Source organism: Tasmannia lanceolata, unplaced genomic scaffold (genome assembly GCF_043159265.1).
Source record: "Tasmannia lanceolata isolate RefF3 unplaced genomic scaffold, GAP_Taslan_0.1 ptg000004l, whole genome shotgun sequence".
In the NCBI taxonomy this organism is placed as follows: domain Eukaryota; kingdom Viridiplantae; phylum Streptophyta; class Magnoliopsida; order Canellales; family Winteraceae; genus Tasmannia; species Tasmannia lanceolata.
In genome coordinates this window covers 4,495,647-4,514,748 of record NW_027518681.1, presented here as the reverse complement: position 1 = coordinate 4,514,748, position 19,102 = coordinate 4,495,647, and the positions used below count along the sequence as shown (strand labels likewise).

The window sequence follows — 19,102 nt, the reverse complement described above, 5'->3', positions numbered from 1 at the left end:
TAGCAATCTATTTGTTTTGTTTATAAAAGAGGCACATGTGCCATAATGTGAATAGTGTAGACAAAGAGGATAATAGCAGTGAAGAGAAGCACGTCAGTGTGAAACGTGAACAGATAGAGTAGATTAAACGTGGAAACGTTATTTGGAAGAGAAGGGTGTGTACGGCTCCATTGGAATTATATTAAGGTATCTCTCTCCTTGTAATTTGTATTTGGTGAGCTTTGCTTTTATTGCGTTGATCGTGTCTTCTAGAAGTGGTATCAAAGCGTTGGGTACTTTGGTCTCTTGATTTTCTACATGTGATATCAAAGCTCTATTGCTTGCTTTGATCCTTGATGTTGAAGAAGCTACTAGTCAGGGACTAGTGAAAGAAAGCCAAAGGAATGAAGATCATGTTAGAAAAAATGATGTGCAAATCTGTAATTTAGGATTCGAGAATACTTTGAACAGAATTAATCTCCTATCTTGTGCAGTCAGAAATCAACAGTAACTATTCTGCCAGAATTAATTGTAAACAAATAAACAAAAGTCGTTAGATCACTTATTGAGTTGAGGCACGAAGGATGTTCGCTGTCCTTAACGCAAATCTCGCCCCCACTATGACAAATCAATGGTGCAGATGGACATCTTGGCGTATGCCTCCAGGATTCAACAACTCTCGCTCCAGGGGTGTGCCTCACGCAGCCCGGATGCCTTAGAACTTACTTATATGAGCCAAATCGCCTTGATAAGAAAGTTTAGGGAAAAATAGAAGTTCCAGAAAACAGGAAAACGGAGAGAAGAACAATAGAAAAACAAAAAGTCGTTCAAAAAAAAAATGTCTTTCTGTTTTCCACAAATCTGAATAAATAGACAACTAAGAGACACGTTAGGTTGAAACGTCGCACTCATTAGTGGGTGAGAACGTTTCCCAACGGTCACTAAACCACGATTAGCGTTTTCTTAAACGGCAAAACTAATTAAATAATTAGTAAACCAAGAGAAAAGAAATAAAAGAAAATTAAAAGGCTTTGGGCCCACTCGCGCGGCCGGGCGAGCCAAGCTGGGCCGGGCGGCGCGCGTGTGTGGTAAGACCAAAAGCCAGCCGGACCCAAGTGGGCGATCCGTGCGCGTAGGATCCCCATAAGCTCTTGCTCATTCACAAGGCTAAGAGAGTGAAAGTATATGTATGGCCACTCTCACCCTCTCACACTTCCCATCTAGGACTAAAGTTTTTTAATGGCTTTAGTCCTTTTGGAGGGAAGCCCAAAAGTATAAAACAAGAGAAACATATAATGACTAAAAACACCCCATTATAAGTTTGAATTACAAAAATACTTTTTTCACATAAAAAGTCAATAATCCCCCACTAATTCAAAATTACAAGAAATAAATAAATCATAAATGTAAATAGATTTGACCAAGGCAAGATGTGTTATGCATCAGTAGAGGTGTCTTTTGGACTTGAACCTTTACTTAGTATAGGTATATCGAGTTTATCAAGTACTCGGTGAACATACGTCTTGAACCAAGCACTTTTAGTAACAAACTGAGACAACATACCACACACACAACACAGAAGACATAAGCAAGTTCATACGGTGTCGCACTTTTCGGCCATGTACTTTGTCCTGCTTTCATGAGCGCTCTAGAGAAATTAGCCCATTCTCATAGGAAGCAGCCACACTTCCACACTCATATAGGTGTATCTATCAAGAGTGCCATGTAACTACGCACCCCACTGACAATCAGCTACTCAGCTAGTCAGCTATAGATAACATTAAGAGTCCTACAACTCATCATCTTTTCGTTACAGGTTGCACCCACACCATAGGAATAGGCTTAGTGAACTTAATTCACATACAACTTGGTGCAAGACAGATCACTCAAATAACTTGTTTTTCCCATTGAACCTACTTCTTGGGATCTCCAGTCAGATAGGTTGGGTTCCTGTTATAGGTGATCTAAACTGTGGGCTTCAGCCCCATCCCCCTCGATGTGCTCATGACTAAATTTTTATTTAGTCCTTTTGTAAGACAATCTGATATATTATCAATTGATCTTAAATAATCTATAGTTATCACTCCATTCTTCAACAACTGTCTTATGGAGGTATGCCTCTAACGAATGTGTAGGAATTTACCATTATATACATTATTACCTGCTCTTCCAATAGCAGCTTGACAATCACAGTGGATTGTAATACCCGGTACTGGTTTCTTCCAAAGTGGAATATTAGACAGAAGGTTTCTAAGCCATTCAGCTTCCTCACTTGCTTTCTCTAAAGCAATGAACTCAGACTCCATAGTGGATCTGGCAATACACGTTTGCTTGGTAGATTTCCAAGAAACCGCTGCACTTCCTAGAGTGAAGACATATCCACTCCTAGATTTGGTCTCAAATCCAGATACCCAATTAGCATCGCTATACCCCTCTAGTACAACATAATATTTAGTAAAAATGCAAACCATAGTTTATGGTTCCTTTAAGATATTTCTATACTCTAATTAGTGCTTCCCAGTGTTCACTACCAGGATTACTGGTATAGCTACTGAGTCTACCCACTGCATAGGCTTTGTCTGGCCTAGTGCAGTTCATCAAATACATTAGACTCCCTATAACTCTAGAGTATTCAAGTGGATTTACCCCACTTCTTTTATTCTTACATAATCTTATACTAGAATCATATGGGGTAGCCACAGGTTTACAATCAAATTGATTAAACCTCCTAAGAATTTTTTCTACATAATGAGACTGAGTTAAAATTATTTCTTCTGGGTTTCTTTTTATTTTGATACCCAGGATTACATCTGCCTTTCCCAGATCTTTCATATCAAAATCATTTGATAAAAAATTCTTAGTGTCTTTAATTACACTTATGTCTGTTTCGATGATCAACATATCATCTACATACAGACAAACAATAACACCACTATCCCCACTAAATTTGCTATATACACACTTATCTGATTCATTTATTATGAATCCATTTGATAACATCACACTATCAAACTTCTCATGCCATTGTTTTGGAGCTTGTTTCAAACCATATAGAGATTTTATAAGTTTACACACCTTTTGCTCTTGGCCTTGGATTACAAAGCCTTCAGGTTGATCTATATAAATCTCTTAATCTAATTCACCATTTAGAAATGCTGTTTTGACATCCATTTGATGGATTTTCAGGTTATAAATTGCAGCTATGGCAATAAGGATTCTAATAGTGGCTATCCTGGTTACAGGTGAATAAGTGTCAAAGAAGTCAATTCCTTCTTTTTACTTGAACTATTTAGCTACTAGTCTAGCTTTGTACTTATCTATAGTTCCATCAGTTTTTAATTTCTTCCTAAAGATCCACTTGCAACCAATAAGTTTGCAACCAGGAGGTAGATCTGTCAAGATCCATGTCCCATTATTCAAAATAGATTATATTTCACTCTTGACAGCTTCTTTCCAGAATGAAGAATCTAGAAGTGATATTGCCTCTTTATATGTCTTTGGATCTCCTTCTAAAAGATATGCAATAAACTCTGGATCAAAGTTTTTCTCTACTCTTGCCCTTTTACTTCTTCTAGGCTCTACTGATTCTTCAGACACATGATGATCTTTATCTATAGATTCAATGGGTCTTTTAAGTGTGTTCTCACTTAGACTAGTCTTATAAGGGAATATTGTTTCAAAGAATTCAGCATCTCTGGATTCTATTATAGTATTAGGTTGCATATCAACATGATCTGATTTATAGATTAAGAATCTATAAGCACTACTGTTTTGTGCATATCCAATGAATGTACAATCTACAGTCTTAGGACCTAACTTAGTACTCTTAGGATCTGGAATCCTAGCTTTAGCTAAGCACCCCCACACCTTAAGGTATTTAAAATGAGGTTTTCTATTCTTCCATAACTCGTAAGGAGTTTTGTCAGAATCTTTAAAAGGTATCTTGTTCAGAATATAACAAGCAGAGAGAAGAGCCTCAACGCCACACCTTAAGGTATTTAAAATGAGGTTTTCTATTCTTCCATAACTCGTAAGGAGTTTTGTCAGAATCTTTAAAAGGTATCTTGTTCAGAATATAACAAGCAGAGAGAAGAGCCTCTCCCCATAAATTTTGAGGTAATCCTGAACTTCCTAACATAGAATTTACCATGTTCATTAGAGTTCTGTTTTTATGTTCAACAACTCCATTTTGCTGTGGAGAGTATGGTGCAGCAACTTGATGTATTGTGCCATGGTTTTCACAACTCCATTTTACCATGTTCACAAAATACACCTCTATCAGATCTTAAGATTTTGATCTTATTTTCTAACTGATTCTCAACTTCAGTTTTATATGTAATGAATTTATTAAAAGATTCATCTTTGTTTCTAATAAGATAAACAGTACAATATCTAGAGAAATCATCTATAAATGTAATGAAATACCTTTTACCTCCTCTAGTTAAAATATTGTTTGAGTCACATACATCACTGTGAATTAAACTAAGGAGTTCTGTTTTTCTTTCTTCTACTTTATGAAAAGGCTTCTTATAGTACTTTGATTGCACACATACTTCACATTTATCTACTGCTTGATCATTCGTAGGAATTAGACCTATGGTCATCATTTTCTTTAAAGATGCATAGTTAACATGACCTAGTCTACCATGGCATAAACAAGAAGAATCAATAATATAAGTAGAAGAAGATGAAGCTTTATGCATAAGGTTCTCAGTTACATTCAGTTTGAATAAACCCTCACTAGAGTAATCCTTTCCCACAAATTCACCACTCTTAGTGATTACAAATTTATCAGCCTCAAAAACTAGTTTGAAACCTTTCTTGATCAGGAGTGACCCAGACACCAGATTCTTTCTTATATTTGGTACATGAAGGACATCACAGAGCTTCAGAACTTTTCCAGATGTAAGCTTCAACAACACTGTTCATTTACCCGCCACAACAGATAATGACGAGTTTCCCATGAAAAGCTGCTCTCCATCACCAGTGTCCACCTACCAGTCCTTCACGTTACTAACCAGGTCCACTTCAGATACTACGGTTGAAAGATATTGATCTTCAACCATATTTGCCTGAGGCGCATTGCTTCCTTGAGGATTTTTCTTCTTATCATTTTTCCGACAATTTTTAGCATAGTGACCTGCTTTCCTACACACAAAGCAGTTACCCTTCTTCTTCTTAAAATCCTTATTATTTTTCTTAAAATTTCATTTTCCTGATCCAGATCCAGGTTTAGAAGAGGCTTTCTTTCCAGATGAAGATTCAGTGAGATTTGCCTTAGAGTTAAACTCATAGGCCTTCGACTTCTGTTTTTTGAAACGATTTTCATCTTCAGTTCTTAGATAAACAAACAAGTCTTGAAGAGAAAAATCATTTCTGTCATGTAATAGGGTGTCTTGAAATTTCTCCCATGAAGATGGTAGTTTTTCTATAACTGCACAAATTTGTATATGTTCTTCTATTTTGATCCCTCTAGCAAATATATCAGAAACAATCAACTAGATCTCATTCACTTGATCCATAATAGATTTTCCATCTACCATCTGATATCAAAAATATTTTTCAATAAGATGTTTCTTAGAATCCGCTGCTTCGACTAGATATTTATGCTCTAGAGTTTCCCACAACTCTTTTGCAGACTCAATTCTAAAAAACACATCAAACAATTGATTACTGAGACAACTCAGTATATGTCCTTTACAGAGATAATTATCTCTTTTCCTCTTTTAAGAGAGATGGGTTCTTGCAGGTTCTTCCTCATTAGGTGACGGTTCATGATCATTCAAGATATAGTATAAGTTCAGAAAGGTCAGAAAGAATCGCATCTTTTCTTGCCATCTACTGAAATCCGATCCGTCAAATTCTTCCAGTCTTTCGGTTTGGGAAGCCATGATGATTAATTTCCAATAATCGAAATCCCAAAATTACAGATCACAGATCAAGATTTGCCTTAAGATTGTTAGAAAAAATGATGTGCATATCTGTAATTTAGGATTCGAGAATACCTTGAACAGAATTAATCTCCTATCTTGTGCAGTCATAAATCAACAGTAACTATTCTGCTAGAATTAATTGTAAACAAATAAACAAAAGTCGTTAGATCACTTATCGAGTTGAGGCACGAAGGATGTTCGCTGTCCTTAAGGCAAATCTCGCCCCCACTATAACGAATCAACGGTGCAGATGGGCGTCTTGGCATATGCCTCCAGGATTCAACAACTCTCGCTCCAGGGGTGTGCACTCACGCAGCCCGGATGCCCTAGAACTTACTTATATGAGCCAAATCACCTTGATTGGAAAGTTTAGGGAAAATAGAAGTTCCAGAAAACAGGAAAACAGAGAGAAGAACAGTAGAAAAACAGAAAGTCGTTCCAAAAAAAAAGATGTCTTTCTGTTTTCCACAAATCTGAATAAATAGAAAACTAAGAGACACGTTAGGTTGAAACGTCGCACTCATTTAGTGCGTGAGAACGTTTCATAACGGTCACTAAACCATGATTACGCGTTTTCTTAAACAGCAAAACTAATTAAATAATTAGTAAAGGCTTTGGGCCCACTTACGCTGCCTGCCGGCGCGCGTGTGTGGTAAGACCAAAAGCCCGCCGGACCAAAGTGGGCTATCCGTGCGCGTAGGATCCCCATAAGCTCTTGCTCATTCACAAGGCTAAGAGAGTGAAAGTATATATATGGCCACTCTCACCCTCTCACACTTCCCATCTAGGACTAAAGTTTTTTCATGACTTTAGTCCTTTTGGAGGGAAGCCCAAAAGCATAAAGCAAGAGAAACATATAATGACTAAAAACACCCCATTGTAAGTTTGAATTACAAAAATACTTTTTTCACATAAAAAGTCAACAAATCAAACCCTCCAGGGACAAGATCCGACATGTCTGCGCTAAGGGATCAGACGTCGAAGTTGTAGATCCGGGATCCAACTTCGAGATTCGACACGTCTGCACTCAGGGGCCAGACGTCGAAGTTGTAGATCCTCTTTGATCAAGGAGATGGATTTCGTTAATTCCGTCAACGGAATTGAAAAAGTGGAAGAGATCAAAGTCGGTAAAGCTATGTTCGTGTTGAAAGCTAGCCATTAGAGAGAGGGTGCCCATTCCCTTATGATCCAACCGTGTCCACCCATTTTTTTTTCGGATGTGGGACTATTTGCTTTTGCGTCGAACCCTAACAATCTCCCCCTCCACGCTAAAAAGCAACATGGACAATCTCGCCCCTCCACGCGGGAACCACGAGATACTACACTGGGGTTTATGAGATCTTTCCCGAGAGACATTCCCGCCCTCGGAGGCAAACCGGTGTTTCCACGCCCTGAGCTCTGATACCATTTGTAGGGATTTAACCGGGTAAAACTCACCCCTAAAAGCTAGCCACTAGAGAGAGGGTGTCATTCCCTTATAAGTTATAACCCACCCACATCCACCCACTTTTTTCGATGTGAGACTATTTGCTTTTGCGTGGAACCCCAAGGAGGAGAGATTTGAGAGGGTATGAATGACTAGAGGCATTTTTTGAACCAAATAACGGAACCAAGTAGAATCATAATAAGATACTGATTCCATTACCTGATTCACTCATTCAAAATGCACACAAGGAGCAATTACTCAATGCCTTTCACAAAACAAAATAAGATCCTATACAAAGATTCATATGAATATTCGGCGTCATGATCCATAGATTTATTTCCCATTTCTTCTTCGCTCAAGTTTCTAGCGACAAACGCATTTGATGTGAACATAGGAAACTGAGATATACGTTTGCATTGTAATCATGCGTTGGAATCAGCATCTTATTCCGATTCCGATGTCTAGTTCAAAAATGAACGGAATCAAGGGGCAGAAATGATACGAGGGCAGAATTAAAGTCGGGAAAATGCTGGAATCTATTTCCTGCCCCACGACGTGGTATTCTGATCCTACATCAGCTAATCAGAATGAAATTTTTATAAGAATTTTATTGAATTATTATTATTATTTTTATTTTATCTATTTTTTTCTAGAATCAGAATTGGATACCGATTCTGATTCCTTAATCTTAAGTAGTTCTCTGAAATCCAAACATCCATTTGGGTAGTTTGTTGTTCAAAAACTTTCATTACCCAACTCCATTTTGGATTCAAAATCAATTTTCAAAATCCAAAAAAAGATGGTCTAAAAAGATTCTAAGGTTTTATGGAAATTTATTCCAACGATTTGTTTCCATAAAACATGGATATCTCAAGATAGCAAGTAGAGCTTGTTTGTAAATAAGATTAATTTATGTTAATCTTTTTCCAAATAGGATATTAAAACCTCTTAAGAATCCAATAAATAAGATAGATATAAGAATTTTATAACCATAATTTGCATATAAGATAGCATACAAATAATGGGAAGTTGGGCAGCATTTGATTACCATATTTTAGTGATTCTCTGATTTTGTAGGTACACAAAATGGAAAGCTGAAAAAGTTATCTTTGGTAAAAAGTGATTTTCAAGAGCTATTTTTCAAAATTTCAACTTCTTGTGAGCAAAGTTTGGCCACTTTTACTGCAAAATGGAATGACTAAAAAAGTGATTATAATAATTTAAGAAACAGAAAGATCAGAAACAAAATAATAGGTACAAAGGAAAGACCCATGGGGAGATCCCCAATTGTGTCTTGCCCAATTTCTATAGCAGATGTAAGAACTTATGAGTTAGTGAAACAATATTTGCTAGCGTCCATCGCAGAAGGCATTTCGCGGATGGTCTGTTGCATCTGACAACAGCCACCTCCTCTGTGGCTGCTGTCAGATGCAACAATGCAACAGACCATCCGCGAAATGCCTTCTACGATGGACGCTAGCAAATCCCTTTTTAAAAAGATAATAATTTCATTAAATAAGAAGGGATTAAAAGAAGTTCTGGGTTAAGGATTTCCCCACATAAAATGAGGCCCAAGAAGCTCATAATTTGGTTAGACGATAAGCCAGACCGTTGGTGCCTTTTTAGGAACAAGTAAAAAAGGGCAAATGGACGACTATGATCATTCCTATCATCAATTTTTTCAAGGCCCATTCACAAATAGGACCCACAATTGGATGGTCTAGATCATATGTAAGGAAAGTCAGGGTCCCAAAAAGAAACCATGTTAGAACTTGCAAAGGACAAAAGTAAAAAAGCAATCACTAAAAAATCAACAGCTCCCAAAAGCAACCTTTGAAAGCGGAAAAAGGAGACCAAAAAAAAATTAAATAAAAACAGAGATCTTGAATAAAATGTGAGTCAATTCCTCGAATCTCATGAAGCCAAAATCTCGGGCTCTATTCATCACCTTTTACCAGTTTTTTCTCATATTTGAAGAGTACAAAGAAGACCCAAACCGGAGCCACAAGCTATCCTTAACTTGCTCAATAAGTCAAAAAATCCCCACTTCTCAAATCCCCTGTTTTCCTCTGTTTTTCATAATTCTCCACTTTCATGGAAACAAAATTCCATGCCCTTTCTCTTTCTCCACAAAAACCCACATCATTTTCACCATGTTCAAATCAAATAGAATTCTCCTCCCTTTGATTCTCATCCTAATCTTTTTACCAAAACCTTTCTCTTTGGGTTCCCCTGTTCAAGAACAGAGCTTAAACAGACCTGATCCTTCGCAAAAATTCAGACCTTATCATGGTTATTACGATGTCAGGAACCTTCATTACTGGACTGTAAGTTTGTTTTCTCTACAAATTCCATGGAAATTATTGAAAATGTGGAAATTATCTTTCTTTGATGTTTTAAAATGATGGGTTTTTTTTTTTTGGATAGTCTGCAGTATTTACAGGAGTTCATGGTTATGCAATGGCGGGTTTTTGGATTTTGTGTGGTTTTGGATTTGGGATTTTCGTTATGGTTTCGAAGAATTTGAATGTGGATTCTGCAAGTACAGAGCATTCGGATTCTTATAATTGCATTCTGGTTTTTATCCTCGTTCTCTTCACCTCTCTCGTCATGTAAGTAGAAGATTTTCGTTTTCTTGTTCTTTTTAATCTTTTTGGTTGTAGAATATATGATATCAGCACAACCATGTTTTGATATTTGCACTAAACCTTCTTGTCTTTTATTATTTACAGAGCTGTTGAAAGTTATTATTGTTCCCAAAAAGCTCTCACAAGCCAATTAAAAAAAAAGATAAGTTGGGTTTGTGCAATTATTAAAACATGGTTGTGCTGATATCATTTTGGGCCATGGTTCTTTCCTAAAGTCATTTTGGGCCCACATTTGCTACGTGGACAGGTTCAGATCTGTTGATCTGATCAGTGAGACAAGCCCGGCCCATTGACAACTACACTGCCTTGTTTTGATAATGGCACTCCTAATCTAGTTAAACTCCTATTGATTAATTGTTAATAGCATTTTGGGATCATAGCATCCTATAGTAATTAGTTGGAGAAATTTCAAGTAAGGCACAGAGTGCTATTAGCAAAAGATGGGGGTGCAGGTAATGTTTCCCCTAATTAGAAAAGCGTAGTGATATATTCGCCCCTTTTTCTTCCCCGCCACCCCTTCTAGTGTATCTATGACTACTTTTTTTACACTACAAGGAGGTGGCTAGGGGAAGAAAAGGGGGTGAGTATTCCCATTAGAGGAAAGTGTTAAATAAGTAGGGAGTGCAATTATTTTAGCAAATGAGTGCTGTCCCTTGTTTTAATATTGGCACTCCTTTCTTTTATTTACAATTCTATGATTGGTCACCATAGACTGCTACAATTCCTACAAACCAAAAAAAAAAAAAAAAACAATTCCTACAAAACTAGGGATTTGCTAGGGTCCATCGCAGAAGGCATTTCACAGATGGCATGTTGCATCTGAGAGCAACCACATCATAAATGAGGACAAAACCTGCTGAGAAGTGAGCTGGTGTGGCTGCTGTCAGATGCAACAGGCCATCTGCGAAATGCCTTCTACGATGGACGCTAGCAAATCCCAACTATCAAACATCTGATAGAAAAGGAAAATGATATCAGCACAACCATGTTTTGTTATTTGCGCTAATGCATCTTGTCTTTTATTAGTGTTAAAGAGTTGTCAAAAGGTTATTAAACTTCCCCAAGAGCTCTTACAAGCCATTTTTTTTTAAAGATAAGCTAGGTGCTATTATTAAAGAGAGGAGCACCATTATCAAAACCAGGCCCTTGATTAATTTACTCCTGTTTTCATTGTATGCGCGCGTGCTTACTCTTCAAATGAAAATCTAATTTTTTGGCAAGCCATAATTTAGTTGACATTTCTTTCAATTAATACAAAAGAATATTTGGATTTCTATAATAAATTCTCATAAATATAGGTTAAATTCCAATTATCATCCAATTTTTATTCTTCTTTTTATTGAATAATTGAAGAATTGTAAGGATATTTCGATTTCTATAATAATTTTTTTCATAAATATAATTCAAAATCTCATGTATCATCTAATGTTTTTTCTTTTTTCTCTCTTGAATGATTAAAGAATTGTTTCCGGCATCGTCCTTGCCGCGAACCGAAGCTATCATCGGAGAGCATGGAAATTGAAGCAAACCTTGTTAGGGGGTGTCGATGATGCTCGCCGGACTATTCGAAGAGTGACGGGCGCCATGAACGAAATGCACCAACGTCTGTACCCTTATGACGAAACCATGTGTTTCCGCTTGAATTCAACATCCATTAAGCTCAAAAATGAATCAGAAACCATACGAAGAATAGCAGCTAAGAATCGGCATTCAATTGATTTAGCTCTAAGAATCTCGTACTTGTTCAATCCTCTAACTTTCTTTCTTTTTTTCTTTTTTTACCATATTTTCTTAGTAATTAAGCAAGTTTTTCTTTTTTATTTATTTACTTATTTTCAGGTATGGAACAACTGCTGGAGTGGTATCCATTAGCCTGATCACGGTTGTTGCAGCATTAGGCAAGTTATTTTGCCAAGGAAAAATAATACAATTTTGGGTACTTAAATTTTGAGTAATAACACAATCGTTTTCTTTTATTTATACCATTAATAAAGGACTCGGGCCCAAGGTTATATAGAGATTTTATACGGTGAGTGGCCTATAGTCCGATATCTTTCAAAAGTAATGTACGGCCCACAATGTAAATAGGTTGTCTCCCCAAAATCATTTCCATAGGATGATCTTAACGCAAACCACAAAGTAAATGGGTTAAGATCATCTTACGGAAATGGATTTGGGGCACAACCGATTTACATTGTGGCCCAACAAATGAACGGTTTGGATCATCCTACGAAGTTGGCCGTACCTTACTTTTTGAAAAATATTGGACACACCATATTGAATCTTAAGTTATTTGAAACCTTATAAATGCAAAGTTTCCTTTAATTATTAAATACCTTATAAATATAAATTCCTTTATAGCTATTATTAAATATCTTGTACATGTAAATTTCTTTGTAGCTGTTATATAGCTTATGTGTTGATGCTTTGGTCTATATTTATCTCATAAAAAATAGACCTAAAATGACGTATTTTTTGCATGAAATGTGCAATTTTATATTACGACTAAGAGGAATGCTAGACTCACAAGCGCCCTTGCAAAAAAAAGGGGTAAAAGGGCGCCCCTATTGGTCATTATCCATTAATACACATATGATCGTAATTTTCTGTGCCATTATCTGGTCGGGGTCGTGCTTAACCGATCTTACTCATAAAAAATTAATAATGTTGTGCCATGTTAAGGGAAATGATAAATGTGCCCCTTTTCATCACTTGGGACACCCAGCTACGGCTGATGTACTTCACATTTGAAAGAGTGAACGGGCCTGATTGCCACGTACAATGCAACTGGGTGTCAAAAGTGATGAAAATGGGCGCATTTACCAATGGAGGCGCCCTTTCACCCATTTTTTTTGCAAGGGCGCCTATGAGAGTCTAGCATTACTCTATGACTGATATAAAACGCCCTTGGCATTAATCTAAGGGGTTGATATCTAAATCATGGCTGATCAGATAGACGGTTCCGATCAACTGAAGGTGGGGGCAAAGTAAGCCATAGTGTGCCCACATTGTTTTACAATGAAGTGGTGCCCTACTAAGGCAAACCTCTACTAACAAAAATCCCAAAAAAATCTGATATCTACCAGATATTTTTCAACATATCATCAATTCATCATCTTTCTCGTAACATGGTGTGATCCAAAATACGTGAAGCAATTTCAATCTTTTTCATTATAAATTTTGAATTATTTGGCTATTGTTAAATTATTATTTTTTTTTTCTATTTTTCATGGGTGCAGTTCTGTTGTTGCTACACTGGCGCCCCGGGTTCATCATGTAAGAAAAGATTAGAAATTTCATTTTGTAAAATTGGTTTTCTTTTCTTTAGATTTCTTGGTTGATCAGTCGCCTTGCCAATGTACAGATGAGATCAACGCTCATGATTTGCTGGGCCACCACTAGACAATACAATCAAAGGTCATCAAAACTTTCAACAATAAATGTTCCAAGTACATATATGAAAAACGCCTCAAAAAAAAAAAAAAATTCATCTTAATTGAAAGGCTAGGATTATCCTTTCAGTGTGGGACTTGCAAGCTTCTTATACTCCGGTGGTGGCCCGCCAAATCAAAGCCGTTGATCATCATACATATCTACACTGAATGGCAAGGGGAGCAAGCAACCAAAAATTGTAAGGGAGAGTGATATTAGCAAAACTCAACTTTCATTTTCTATAACAGTTTAGTCTATTTTTCTCACTATTTCTATTTTTTTGGTCCAGGATTATTTTCATTTGCTGGTTCTTAACAGCTCTATGTTGGGCCCTTGCTGGTTTTCATTTCTTTCTCCACACGTAAATATATAGTTCTGTTATCAAAGTTTTAAGGAAAAAAGAACTACATAATACTAAGGCGAAGTAAAATTTTTTTAGGGGAAATGATATCAGCACTCTCTTGTTTTAATAGTGGCACTTCTCTAATTAGCTATTACAGCTAATACAATCCCCAAATAACTATCAACACTCAATTAAAAAAGTGTTCAATTGAGTGAGGGGTACCTTAATCAGACAAGGGTGTCTAAATATCATTTCCCCATGTCAACATATAATGAGGAATGACAGAATGAAGGGCACCCTTGCAATAATTAGCTTCAAAGGCTGATTTTTGCAAGGCCGCCCTTCATTCTATTATTCCTCACATATAATATACATATGAATAATATGGTGCAAATACTTGCACCACATTTTCAGCATAATCTATTATTGAAAACCGTTGTATATTGATCAGACGGTTGTCATATGTGAGGATTACAATAACCTTCACTGATTACACTTGATCATTTTTTAGAATAGAACTTGTTTGGTTAATTTTTTTAATAAGCACCACATGATGCAAAAATTCCGATTTTGATCTTGCAGTTTCACCGAAGATACTTGTGCGGCTCTCGATGGATTCGAGCAAAGTCCTAAGAACAACAGCTTAAGATCGATCCTACCATGTGTCAACCATGTCTCAGCGGATTCTATCATGATCGAAATCGGATCTGGAATCCATAGTTTTGTTAATGAGGTGCTAATTAGAACTTAAGTAATGTTTCTTTTTAATTTACTAAATTTAATCATTATTTTTGGTTGATCGACAAAAAGGTTATAATATGGTAACTCAGCTAAACACTTGATAATGACTCAGTCAACTCGAACAGGGTACGGGTCAACTCGTGTGGATCGAAGATTCGGAAATTTCATAGCATTAATAGCATATGTAGTACTTTTACTAGGTTGCAACTCTGGTTGATTTTTGGAAATTCGGGTTGAGCTTTTACCAAAAAATTGGGTCACGTTGGAGCTGAATCCAATTCAATTTTTTTTTAGCAAAAGCTCAACCCGACTCGACCCGAGTGGCCAAGTTGAACCCCCAGCTATTACTACTAGTAGTAGTATTTTATGCTGAAGGTTAAGAACATCATTTTGGATTTTGAGTCCAAAACTCATTATTTAACCCTACAATCGGATGTAATAATCTTAAAAACGAACAGGGCCTTAGACAGAAGGGGGTATCAATTATTTGTGTATCACACTACAAGGAAACAGCCTCTCCGCAAAGCAGGGGTAAGGCTGCTTACATCTAGCCCTCCCCAGACCTCGCAATGGCAGGAGCCTCTTGCACTGGGCCGCCCTTTTTTTACTACAAGGAAGTAGGGTTTAACTAGCTGCCATAACACCCTGTAAAGGTTCTACCAACAGTTTTCTGGCGACCCAAAATCTGCTGCTCAAAGTATCATCAGGAGGGTTCTATTGCAAGACAAGATGGGTCGCTGAAAATATCAGAACATAATTGTGGTGATATCATTTCCCTTTATTTATTATCCATATATAAAGTTTTAACCCCCACTTAAAGTTAGATCCATAAATTTAATATTTCGCTAAAACGAAGAACAATTCTTTGTATATAGTCTAAATAAAGGATGGTTTGTAACTTGGACCTGATCCTTGTTGTGGGTTTATGCAGTTGAACAAAAAAATTACAAAACTAGATGGTCTGATGGGGCTGGATGACCAACATGAAGAACCATTGAGAAAATTTACAAAGGTGTGTAACCCTTTCTCTGGCGCGCCGGAGTACAAATTTGATCCGGGAAGATGCTCCAAGGATACAATTCCAATCGGCGAAATATCCGAAGTAAGTTAAATCCACTTTCTAGCAAACTCCATGCTTTAGAAGTATGTTTTAAGATCTGTTACGTGCCAAGATGGGTCCCACTAAGATCATTGGATTACTTGGATGGTAGATTAGGCAGGTAGCATATATTAGGCAGCTAAGATCATTTCATCTGTGTAGGTATTGGAAAAGATCACATGTCCAAGAGAGAATTCAGCCGGAATTTGCGACGGCGGCCGGAAATTTCTATCTGAGGCCTCTTTCATCATGGCGCAAGCCTACACTCTTTCGATACAAGGATTAATAAATGTTCTTCCGGATTTGCAGAGACTAACACACTGTTCATTCATTGAGGAAACCTTCTCTGATGTTCTCCATCATCAATGTAGGCCTCTTAGGGTTTCTGTTAGGTTGCTTTGGTCATCCATGGTTTCTCTTTCAATTGGGATGATGGTTTTGGAGGTGGGTTGGATAGCTAAAGCTTACCAAAATAAAGGGAGAAGCTTCTCCATGGGGTCCATCATACCTAAAGCAATATAATAAGGAAAGATGTTGTACAGATGCATTTTGTATTTTATTTTTAGGTTTAGTAACAGCACAGTCCTTGGGGGTCGTAAGACTAGTTAACCATGGACAAAATTGTATATGATATGTATTAGTTATAAATGGGAAATCATGTATGCACTCCTTGTTTTAATAGTGACACCCTTTTTCTACACTTTTGTAGTTGTTAGAATTCACAAAAATCTATTATCAATGACATCTAGGAGAATTATATGGTGCTTTGAAAAATAACTAGAGCAAAAGTAGGGTCAGATTGTTTGGTGGTCCGAACTATTACAATAGGTGCAGGTTCCTATTAGACTTGAATCTACATTTAGGGTAGGTAAGTTTATTTATGAAGGGGCCACAATGAACAAAATCTTGAATTAGGTCATTGAGTCACATATAGTATAGGCAATTAATTGAGTTCTACTTGATTTTGTACTTTATGGTCACACACATATTGTTTTTTTATGAGCATTGTTAGGGATTAGCTCAGCTTCCCATAATAGTAACCTCACTAATACACTTAGAGAGTTGAGTCCTTCAATGGTGCTCAGCGTCCTACATCATGCAGAATTCCGCTTGAGTTCATAGAGATTTAATACTCATCCTATTCACCGTTACCACAATAAGCATTGTAACTATAGAAATGAGTCTATGGAATACGTCTCAAAATAATCAATACTCCCCCCAACTAATCTATCCCTTCCGTTTTACCTTTTGAACCTCATTCATGGGATCTCTAATCACAGGTCGTGACTAACCTTTACACTTCAGTGTCGTTCCCTTCGATTATTTTATAATTGGTCATCACACTAGTTCTTTTGTAAGTGGATGGTTTGGTTTTTTTTAAAAAAAATTCCAAAATTCAAAGGGGATTATGGGATTTGCTAGTGTTGTTGCATGTCAAAACAGCCACACATGCTCACTTTTCAGCAGCTTTGGTCTCGATTCACGGGGTGGCGGATCTGAAATGCGACAGACCATCTGCAAAATGCCTTTTGCAATGGATGCTAGCAAATCCAAATTCAAAACTATCACTCCTTGATTCTAATATGTCTTACTTCCTCATTAAAAGTAGCATTTTTAGCTCCTGCTATGATAGCTTGACTATTTAATTGTAAGATGACCGCATGCATGGGCATGCTCCACCAATATTGTGGTGTATCTAATTAATTTTATGGGCTCGCTCAACAGAATATTGTTATGTGACTATTAAAGTATTAATGTGTTGTGTATCTAATTAATTTTCAATGAGATCATTCCCTACTTAATCAAATTGTCATAATGTAGGGATTTTTTCCATGAAATTTTTTTTTTTCTAGTACATGTAAATTTATTTCTAATGGATTTTTTTTTCCAAAATAGAAATTTTCCATTCTTTCAAGAAAAAAAATGCAAACCTCTTAGAACTTGAATTTTATTTTCCAAGGAATATTTTTTTATGAAAATATTATTTTCCATATTCTTTCACTTGGGGCAAGTTTGGAAACCATGGAAAAATATTCCATAGAATATTGGTGGGGCCAGTTGTGAGAGATAAGCCAATAGGGACAGACTTGAGAGGGTGGGAGATAATTAAAAAAAAAAAAAAACCCACTAAAAAACAAAACAGAAAACCTTAATCTGAAGTAGCTTATATTTTTCACTGTTTTTTTGGGATTTCTCATGCTCTGAGTGCTCTCTCCACTCTTCCTTCCTTCTCAAGTCTCTCCCTTTATCCTCTTCACCTGCTATCTCATCATTGGACAAGCGGATATTCCATGAAATATTTTTTCATGGTTTCCAAACATGCCCTGTATTCAAACACCCGTAAAGGGAGGTGACTACTTTATCATCAACTTGTAAATTAATAGGGATTTGCTAGGGAACATTGCAGAAAGGCATTTCGAGACTGGCTGTTGCATGTGGGAGCAGCCACCGCAGTTGAATTAAATGAATAAGACAAAATCTGCTGACAAAGTGAGCAACCACCTCAGATGAATTAAATGAATAAGACAAAATCTGTTGACAAGTGAGCTCCCACATGCAATAGCCAGCCGCAAAATGCCTTCCTGCCATGGTCCCTAGCAAATCCCAAATAAATTAGGATACATTGTACAGAGTCTTAAATTCACTCATGAGTCATGACACCTAAAACGAAATCAAATAAAACAACATGACACGGTCGAAAATATCTAAATTTATGGGTGCCAATAGTAATTCCCAATAAACAAACTTGAAACATTGGGAATATAGCTTCTCTTATAAAAAAAGACTCTGGATATTATTTCTCTTAATGCCTAATTTCCGTATAAAAACTAAACTTTTAGGGCGGGGATAAATTCACCCCCCATTTTTTCAAAATGGTATGTACAGCCCACACCATAGGATGATCCAAACCGTCCATTTAATGAGCCACAACGTAAATAGGCCGTGCCCCAAAAATCATTACCATAGCATGACTCTAACCCTATGATCTAATTAGGGACTCACATTATGGAAACTTCTATAGATCGGATGGTTGGGATCATCCTATGAAAATGATTTTTGGGGCACAACCTATTTGCATTGTGGCCCATCAAATGGACGGTTTATATCATCCTATGGTGGTGGGCTGTATAATCCATTTTGAAAAATAGGGGGTGAGTTCATCATAGAAGGGGGTAAAATTATCACTGCCCAACTTTTAACTCACTATAAAAAAATAGGGAAAAATACACTTAGGTCCCCTTTGGTTTCTGACACATTCAACTTAACCCTAATGTTTAAAAAGTTACAAGTAGACCTCCTGTGGTTTCAATTTGTGCAAGGTAGACCCCCTCAGTGACGGTTCGTCCACAGATTGAAGGGTTAGGATGATCCTCTGGAGCTGATTTTTTGGGCACACCGTATCTATTTCAGGGCCCATCAAATGAACGCTTTGGATCATCCGAACAATGTGGGCCCACTGTGTTTTTGGTAGTATTAGGGGTCAAACTATTTAAACATTAG

At 36.9% G+C, this 19,102-nt stretch overlaps 1 protein-coding gene across 1 annotated transcript; it reads left to right on the top strand.

The window, feature by feature from the left end:
* Positions 1-9,255: 9,255 nt before the first annotated feature.
* LOC143875738 (uncharacterized) lies at positions 9,256-16,293 on the top strand. Its single transcript, XM_077377341.1, has 9 exons — positions 9,256-9,665; positions 9,766-9,950; positions 11,447-11,722; positions 11,826-11,884; positions 13,226-13,262; positions 13,708-13,779; positions 14,344-14,494; positions 15,434-15,604; positions 15,764-16,293. Exons 1-9 carry the CDS (start codon positions 9,492-9,494, stop codon positions 16,121-16,123), a joined length of 1,485 nt encoding a protein of 494 aa, XP_077233456.1. The 5' UTR covers positions 9,256-9,491; the 3' UTR covers positions 16,124-16,293.
* Positions 16,294-19,102: the final 2,809 nt, after the last annotated feature.